Raw genomic sequence first — 10,386 nt, forward strand, 5'->3', positions numbered from 1 at the left:
GACATGGAGAAGACGATGTAAAAGAAAGAGACACAAAACGAACTATTAGCGGACGCGTCATGCACACGTGGCAGAAACGTGGTTTGATGATGCATTTCTCTGCAGTCTCTTGCTATTTGTCACGTGGAGAAAATAAATCGTCCCACGTGATAATTTCCGGGGAAAGAATGATCGATGCGACAAAATACGATAGCTTAGGATAAAATGAGAAGTGACATGTGCAATTACACGTTCATTAATCTCTAAAAAAAGAGTCTGATAATAGCTATTAGTGAATGATATAATTCCAATCGAATGTTTAAACAAAAGATAAATGTGCTTTTCCAAATATTTATCAAACGATATTATTATGTAATACTTACTGGAATATTTAGAAAAGTAAAATTATTTTTTATTGCATTAACGAACGTGATTGGAATTATTTTACTCATTTGGCAGCTATTATCAATTTTTTCAATGTACCGTACGCTCTTCTTTTCGAACGAATAAAAAAATTATTTTGCTCGATGTATTGTAAAAAAAAAGAGCGTTTTTTTTTTCCGTGTCGGCTCTATCAGTAATGAAAGTCGATAAATTGCGTGAAAATTCGTTTTCTCCGTTCTAATATCGTTGAGAAATCATATCCTACTCTCGGTGCTGGATAGAAGCGCATATTGAGCCGTCATAAGTGATAGCGATCGATCGACAGCGCGACCATCTTCTCGCTAGAGACATGAATACGTCTCTACTTTCTTATCCTTTTCTATGTGATAGATACGTTAATTAGACTGAGTTGCGAGAAAAGAGATTGAAATCAGAAAGGTAGGGGCGATTGGTGCGTCACAGTTCTCGTCTCTAACCTAATTCGACTCTCCCCCGCAGTAGCACCATAATAGGGCGGAATTAACTGGAACGAACGACCACACAGTACTCCTGAACTACTATCTTTCTTATTTTAACACCATTAACGGCGAAACTATCCGTGGTATCTTTCCGTATCTATGCTTTATCAACGCAAAAAATTTTAACTTTCCTCCTAATAATGAAAAATTCATTTGTCGCGCTGTCCATTAAAATTGCGGGTTCTCACGAGGAAATATATCCGAGAGAAGAATTTACATTTTACATGTGACATTTACGTGACACGGAAAGAAGAAAGATTCGTGCCAGTAGGTGAATATAAATTGATACTCCGATCTCTGTTATGTATAACGAACAAAGGGTGAATTTCTGTTGTCGATGTTTTCGTACGTCGACCAATGGATGTTCGCTTTGGTCTTTAATGGTCTATTGATTTCCAAAGGCAAAATGCAACCTACCCCTAATAATAGCCGATTATATCTTAGCATCGTGTCCGACCAATTGAGATCACAAGCCGGAATAATCTTCTACAATTTCCACTCTTTGCCATTTACGTATCGACTGCAAAAATATCGCATCATTGCCGTTATTTTCCATGCCACAAATGAGGACAGAATGACCAGGATTACAATCTCGTTTATAATAATGCCTATTGCTGCGTCAGCGATATTCACTACGAAATTGATGATGCTATGCAGATGTATATATACAACATAATGCGTTCAAGAGAAAATCGGTTTATCTAGCCAACTGATATCTAGCAACAGTAAAGTTTAAGTGACGTAATTTGGCAATGAGAGAGTATCTGTTTCAATGTTTTCTTCGCATCATTGAAATTTGGCCACAACTTCTTTTCCACGCGGATCGTAATTCTCTTCGAATTTTGCGGAACAAACAGATCTATCCGAGACATGGCGCCGCCGCAGGATTTGTATCTTGTTTTCGAGAAAATACTTTTTCGCCGCCAGACATAGTGCAATCCCAGTGTTTTCCTCGTCTCTGTCGATATCGGCTGCGTGGCACGTAAAGCGTGTTTGTGAAGTAAAGTTACCTGCGTTAAATCATCGTCGAAAGTGCGGATAAGTCGGTCGCTCGTTTTTCTCGCGAGTTTAAATTATGCCTTCGTCAACTTGTTAAAGACATTTTACAACTAGAATTGCGAAACTTGGGAATAATTTATAAACTAATCGTCCACCAGCCACAACTTTTTCGATTGAGAAAGTCACATCACGATACAGAACAGTTCGATGTATCACCCTGTGATTGGGGAAAAAGTTTTTATTTTTCGGAAAAGATCGCGCAGGAACTCAAATTGATACGGACAAAAGCCCTTCGGGCGTGATTCGTTTGAATTACGATAGTTACAAAGCTTTTAAGCCGCTAAACCATCGATGCTCGAAACTATGTTTTGTTTTACGGTCACGTGCTATGTAAGACAACAAAAAATGTATATAGATTTCGAACTGTGCAGCTGTAGCTACAGTTTCACTCATTGTCTATTGATTTTAGTCAAGATTTTCTTAGATTTTGCCGCACTCGGTCCAATTTGTATTCGATTTTTCGTCCAACTCGCCAGTAGTAAAATGGAAAAGTGCAATCGAAAGAATTGAATACGCCTTTTCTTCTTTCGGTCGTCTTCGTGCCGGAGGTGCATAAACTGCACGTGCACGTCCGTACATCATCTCCGCAGTGATGCAATATCGCATCCGCTCATAGACATAATTCCGTATGCCGTGCAAAGAATACGGCTTTGACGATTACATAAATTACGCGGCTGCTCATATTTATGTAACAATTGCACCTGCTCTCGGGAGTTACGCACTGGTCGAAATACAGAGAGGGAGAGGTTGTTCCGAGTGAATTATATTTTCCGTGCCATGGGTAATGTAATGCTGAAGGTACCGTGACTAATGGTCCGTATTAATTAATTCATTATTTCGTGCATGAACGCTAAAGTTACCGCGCGGCGTATCCGCGAATGGGTAGAGATACGCGGATGTCGCCGTGACGATTTTAACTTTTTAGTAAGTTAGAGAGTTTATGACCGGTAGTACGGTGGTACTTTATCGGGTCTGAAAAAAAAGTGGAGTCTGTGTTTAAAGGATGGCGTTTCCGATTTTTAGGAGACTACCGGACAGTGGGTCAGTCTCGGCCTGGAACTGGAGCAGAGGGGCAACGAGATCGTCGGCACGAAGAAACCGACGGGCCACTCGCTTCTGATCGACTGCCGGCTGGAGCTGCCATATGGTAAGTGACGACACGATCCCACTAGATTACGGTAGATGAAAATCGCATGGCTGACGTATGTAATCGTACATATATACGAGATATGGGAATACGTTTGACGTATATCGGTGTCACACATCATGTCGAGCGAACAGAAGATCCGACCTGCGACAGTTGCCGGCGAGAATATTCATGCAAATTCTGACGTTGTAATTTGTCAGCTTTGACGCCATCGATCGATTCGCGCCGTCGCATCTCCGATCTACCGTTCGCCAATTCGCTCCTGATCGCCCCTTCGAACGCCAGCATGACTGCGTTCTGATCGCGCCATGATTTCTGTACGCAAGATTAAGAGAAATTCTGCCACAAATATGCGGCAGTTCGCTCTTTATCGCGTGATATTCACTGAGCGCGATGCGATTGCCAAAAGTCTGCGCGAAGCAAAGAAAGGAAAGCTCGAAGCACGAATTCTTTTTCAATTTTAACCAACGAATTCTGAATTTAATCTAAGATAAATCTGAATATTCCATGAAAGAGGTAGAGAGAGGTCGAAAAGAATGCGGATTAAAGCTAAGAAATATTTGAGAGGCTATAAGAGCATCAAGTGAAATTTCGAACAGAGTAGAAACGCATCGATATAATAAAATATAAAATTACGCTAAACGATTCTTTCTGTGTCACTCGATAAGATCGCAACGTCGAATGTTCGCGATGAGAAAAAAAAAATGACAAAGCCATCATCAACGAGAGTTATCGAGCTTCTCTTCGTTGAGCGAACGATAGGACGAAGTTTTAATTGAGTGTGTCTGCGAACTTGTCGAATTTGCTGTTGGCTCGGCGCCCGCACGTACATTCCGACTTCGTTGTCGTACTTTACGCAGTTATGTGTCCCGCGAATTGTTTCGATGCTGCAATTCCACACAATAAAAGGTAACCGAGAAACGGCACGTGGGACTCTCGAAGATACGGAGGATTTCTGAACAAATGAAACCAGACTGCGAAGTAACCCTCTCGAAACTCTGAATGTTTCTCTTCGTTCTATGCGAACGGAATCTAAAATCATTAGCTTGGCCGTGTTTTTTAATCTGAAATCTGAATTAAGAATTCTTGTGGGGCTCACGCGACGAAGAAAAGAGGTGACACGAAGGAAGTAATTATCTTGAAGTAAGTCTTATTTTGCGTTTTGATGTATATTTTTTTTCCTTTATAGGCTGGTTACTTATAGTTAAGCTTAACTTGATTAATTGTTAATTTAATTTAAAGTTATCACTAACCATTAGTTTAATGATTAATTGCTAAAAAAATCACAATTTTTACATTATCATCAAATTAAGTAAAGTTAAGTTTAACCATAAGTTGATTGAAAAGTAATCGCTAGTTGCTAATCACAATCATGCAATTGCCAGCATGATTATTTAACCGCGACAATCGTATTTGATATCGTAAGCTTGAGAATTTCTTTTCAATTTTTTTTTAAATTTACGCTTTTGCTGATCCGTTTCTCGCAATCTTCCCTTCGATTCGTTGCTTGCTTCGGCGAGCACCGTCACGGTTTCCACCGACCCGACGAGGTCCCTCCGGATATCGACGCGGCGATCTGCAATTTACCGAGTTTTCGGCGAACTCGTGGCAGCAACAAGTACAACTTTTTCGGGTTTGGCATACATACACGTATCAGATATATGTAGAACCTTCCATTAATCCCGCTGTTTCCGCGGGACCACGTGGGTCTATGCAATTACCGTGCGGGCCTTTAACCAAGATTGACGTGTTTCACCTAGTGCCCGGTCGTCGACATGCTCGCGGCGATCAATACGCTATCGACCTTTCACTACGAAAAGGTCCACGAAAAGGAAGCTAATCGTACGTTACGATTTATTGAAGAGCGTTTTTACATTCCATACGAAATTACGAATTTTTTTACGAGTACACGAAAGCACTTGACATTTTTAATATATGATTCATTCAGATAAAGCCGTGGACGATAGTACGCGCGATAGGCGTGCGGCTTAATCCATATACAAATTTTCAAGAGTTTATTTCCAGCGGTTGTTCTCACGTAACAATATCTCGATTTGAAATCTGACATCGTCGTGAGCGCGCGAGTCTTTTCTTAAACGCCGGCCTAAGCTCAGCCCGCGTACGAACGTTCCGCGTTCCATTAAACGCGCATATTATTTTATGTCACGCGATTTTACCATGTTGCGAATTAAGAGAAAACGAGGCCGCTATAATAAACCTCTTTCCTTTATATGTGCTGACGTTTCGCAAACGGATTCGCCAGCTCTCACGCCATTTCTTTTTCCGCTTTACATTTTTCCGCCGCCGTCAACGCTTCCGGTTTTCGATCTGCGCCAACTACGCATCGTTTAATGGATTTTGTACCACGCTGCACGATGTACATTTCTTGTCCGTATAATACTTTTTCTTATTGACTTTTTCTCTGAGAGCGCGTAAAGAGAAAAAAAAACGTTCTTTTATCTTGTCATGTAGAACGAGGAAAAGAGAAGCTGCTTAAAGAAAAATCAAGAAGATTTCCGCAAAGAGAGATACAGAGTGGGTACAGAGAGATACAGAATCGTAATTAAAGTTTATTTGAGGAAAAGGTTGCCCTTTACCGAAGCATGTAGGCGGTAAGAAAATTTCGAATTCAGAGAATACAATTTAGTTTACTTAGAATATCGAAAGTTGATAATATAATTTATTCGGAAATTGCAGATAATTAGTAACTAACAGCATTAATGTTGTATTTACGTCACTGCGTGAGATGGCCTAATTTCTCTTTACTTTTCTCTACTTCCATTTCGATTTGTGGAATTGGTATACACATGTATATAATAATTATCATTATATAAACGTAACTTTACTTGTTTTTGAACTTTTATTGAAAGAAAATTGCCATATCTGTTGCTTCAATTCGATGAAAGAAAAGACGAAAGAAAAATATTAGTCTAGTGCACTATTAAAACGCCTTTTCGCGTCTTTTCGATGACACTTTCTTCTCATTACTTTACGATACGATTACTTCTCTCGAATATATGAGGTGCTTTAGGTTCCCTATGCTTTTTTTTTGTCAATGAATCCTTTGATCAATTTACAGTTAATATTTTATTAGTACAATAAAAGATTTTTTTTTTATTTAATTGGAAGTAGTTTAAAAAAATTTCACTTAAGAATTAATTATTATACAATTAATTATAATGATACTCGATATTGAATATCTAAATGTGATAAAGGTGCTCGAGATTTCTACAACAAGTGTAAATTGATGAGGAAAATCAACGGATAAAAGAAAGTATTGGTAAAGTACTAGAGTACTTTGCATAATAACTGCCAAGTGCAACTTTTAAGAAATAGCTGGAAGAAATTGCAAAGTGTACTACCATACATTATTTCGTCTACCTTTTATAAGCGGCCAAAGATTGTAGGCCGCAAGATTATGAAACTAACTTTTGGAAATTGCAATCGCGCGAGATATCACGCGTTGAAGAGCATAAAAACGATGGACATGATCGCCACTCGAATCATGCACATCCACAACCTTCCGTCTGATCAGTGTCTGACCAATCAGGAAAGCGCGTACAACGAACTGGATGGAAAGCCCTGCTAACGAGCAAAACAGCAATGCAGTTGCGAGCAGCCCGGCCCATGTGTGGCTCAGGTACCCTCGTCAAGAGATTCTGATCGTGGGATCATCCTTGATCGCGAGATCTCTATATTTTTGCTTTATCGTTTCGATTCCACCGATCGACCTGCATCCAAGTGCCATGTGATGTATCACTCTCGTCGATCGTGGATTCGCGTCCATCTTTCGCGTATTTCTCCCGCCGTAAAATTTAATGATCCCCTTTAACAATCTCTCAATTAAAGCAGTTAATTACAATTAGCGCGGGAACTAATTCTTCGAGATAGACCGAGATAAGTGATCGTTCAAAGAGAAATTTTCAATATCGAGCTTTATTACCTAGAGATCTCTGGATATTTATTATCTAGAAATATCTCGAGAGCATTCTTGATACTCTTCTACATTCTAAAGATTCTCTTCTAACATTATAAAGATGCCAATACACATATAAAAATCCAATTTATTGTCGCTGTTGCCACTTTTTTCTATTATTCAGAAATGAAGAGCTATCGAATAATTATCTGAAATCTTAATGATTATCGACACGCGTATCCACGATCCGCGAAGAATGTTTGTTTTATTTGTTTGCAATTAACGAACCTTCTTCTTGCTCGTCAGTCACTGCACTAGAAATCACTATGTCTTCGTTCCAAAGTCCTCGGCTTATCTTTCCTCACGCGTGAGTTTTTAATGCGCGCGAGTTGACCGGGCGTTTGTAATAATTACATGTATCACGAGATACACGGTTCTCTCGGGTGCGAGAAATAGAACTCGCTGAAGTGAGTGCTGAAAGACGCGTTTATGAGAGATCCATTGAATTTTATCTAGGCATATCGCGTCCGCCGGATATCTTTTGTTTTCCGCCAGCCAATGCTCCCTTTATGTACTCGTTTCATTAACTTAAGTGCAGTTACTTTTGAGCTTTAACTCACGTGCGTGTATCGAACGAGGAGAAGTACCGGAGGTATACCTCAGGTGGGCGGTAGTCACGCGACCAGAGTTGTTCCAGTCGTTAACGGTGGGCTTTGATACAATTTCGTACCTGATTAACCGACTTTAATTACGACGTTGCGGCGACATGCGCGGTCCTGTTACTGGAAATCTACTAAAAGCCTTTCATCGAAAACCGCGTCGCATTACGGGAAAATCCCAACGATGCGTCACATGACGCATTACATATTTTCGTAATTTCCTCTGTCGTTTCTCAAATATTTTTTCGTTTAGCAATACTTCGGTTTATCGTCCCACTCGTTCTCGGACATCGGCGATCGAGAAACAACGCTGTAAAACAAGCACAGCATTACCATCCCGAATGATTTCCTCTTCATCACCAGATCACTGCGTGTGAATCTATCATGTGTGAGTTTAGCAAAAAGAGGTAGGATGTTCGATGTTTCTGCTTTCACGTATTCTTTTTGATTGCTCTCGTCCGGCGCGCTATTGTTATTCTATTTTACCGAGAAATGAAAATATACGGCCACGCTACTGTCTATCAATATTGTTGGAAATGAGAATAAAATATTTTCCATACGACGTTCTCAATGAATGTCTAAAAGGTCGATGAAGCAGTCATCGAACGTTACGTGCCTTTAAAACAAGCACTGTGTTTATGAGTGACGCACGTAGTGAAATATTTATTAGCATTAACAGAAGAAGCAGATGAAAGCGATTGCTCAGCCAAGTACAGATGACGATGAATTTTAATCGTTACATTTATTTCATAAACATTCATATTCGATTTAACTTCAAAAATAATTTGTTTGAATTATTATATATCCTCAAATATTTGTTCATTGAAATATCGTTCTCTTCTCATTATTTAATCAATTATTTGCCAGCTTCTGTTTCTCTGTTTTGCGCCAGTATAATATCATTTTAATTAGCTTTGTTATACGCACTGATGGATATTATGATGGTTAACTGCATTATTTCAGCATACGAGTACATAACTCGTTTATAATGTGGAGAACCTGAAGAAAGTTGCATAATTGTTTAATTACTAAATTGGGAAGGAGACAAGGCTTCATATATTTATTACACGCTCGGAAGAAATATTATTGCGGAACACGCCCACCATGACTATTCTATTTATGCAAATTTATTATTGTTATCAGTTCGTACAACTTAATGTTTCGCTTTTATTAAAATGACTCTTACGTCATAGAAAAATAATTGTAACGTGATTATGTGATGCAATAATCTAGCACTCGGCGCCTCGTTCTCAGGCGCTGTATTTTTAAGTATTGCATTCGTTCAATTGGTCGATATTAACTTGAATCGACTGAAGACAAAAGAGAATTTTCTCTCTTCAGACGACTTCTTTTTTTGTCAATGCGCGCACACACACACACACACACACACACACACACACACACACACACACACTCACACACACACACACACAACACACGTACATACACACAAATACACGTACATACACAAGGCATTTATTCCTGGAGCACCATCGCACGTGCACGCAGTGGCGCGGCGATAGCACAATAGAGGGAGAGGGAAGAATAATTTTGAATGAATAAAGATAAGAAAGAGATCAGAGATTCTATTGTTTCGATATGTTTCGATATGTTCTTTCAAGCATCGATAAAAGAGAGGGTACCTGCAGATACATTAAGCTATGGCTGCGACACTGTAATTAACGACTGTTCGTAGAACACTTGTTCCCCTTTTTCCGCTATCTCCGTCTCTCTTTACCTATCTGTCGTAACTGTACCTGTATTTTGTAATTAGTTACACGGGAACTGTACTGTGGAATTACTAAAACCGTTAATGTCAGAATCACAAACGAACTACAATAGGGGAACAATACTGATATTAGTGGTTAGTACACTGTCCATCGTTACGTACGATTTCATTCGGGTGCGATGACGGGAGCCTTTTATAGTTTAATCTTATTCAAGCATGAGCAAGCATCGTGGAGTGTGTACCTATTCTTTTTCTCGACGACCGCTCTACAAGTACAATGAAGACATTCACGCGGTATTTCAAGGAAAAGAGAGAGAGAGAGAGAGAGAGAGAGAGAGAGAGAGAGAGGGGGAGAATTTGAAAGAATGTCGAGATAAGTTGTTCGTTTGTTCAGTTTCTCTCAAAGATTCTTTTTGTACGATATGCTAGGATGGTTACATTACATAGATATTCGATATGTAAATTATTATACTTGATGTATAATAATTCTGTCTTTAACTTTTACAAACGTACAGATAACGGATGTATACATTGCTCGAACGCTATATAAAAAGTATTCTCTTCTTTATCATTTCTGAATACATAACATGAGTATTCTTGTTAATATATTACTTTGTAACGTTCAGTGTGCGGAACTCGTGATATATCCAATTTTTCTGCCTACGGCGTATCTGAATATTCAGAATGTACGCAAATAGCGGCTGATATTTGTGTGTAGCATACAACAAATAAATAGGATAATTTTCGACCATCACGCAATCGATCTGGTTAATATGCCGATCTGAAATGAAATATTGAACCATTTGTCAGTTATTACCTTTTACCTAATAGTTGTATCGTAAAGCTAGAATGTTTCTTTATTAAATTAGTATTGATTAATCAATTTAATTGCTGTTTACAATTAAACATTTTCAAGAGTCTCACAAAAAATTATGTAAAATGCTATCTCATCTAGAAATAAATATTATCACACATTAATATATATATATATATAT

General features: G+C 38.9%; 1 protein-coding gene across 1 annotated transcript in view; it reads left to right on the plus strand.

The window, feature by feature from the left end:
* LOC108688388 overlaps window positions 1-10,386 on the plus strand; it is a 45,025-nt gene that overhangs the window by 24,597 nt on the left and 10,042 nt on the right. Inside the window, exon 5 of the mRNA XM_018194637.1 lies at window positions 2,964-3,087. Within this exon, the coding sequence (XP_018050126.1) occupies window positions 2,964-3,087 (124 nt within the window). The remainder of the gene's footprint in view (window positions 1-2,963; window positions 3,088-10,386) is intronic.

Source organism: Atta colombica, unplaced genomic scaffold (assembly GCF_001594045.1).
Source record: "Atta colombica isolate Treedump-2 unplaced genomic scaffold, Acol1.0 scaffold105, whole genome shotgun sequence".
In the NCBI taxonomy this organism is placed as follows: Eukaryota; Metazoa; Arthropoda; class Insecta; order Hymenoptera; family Formicidae; genus Atta; species Atta colombica.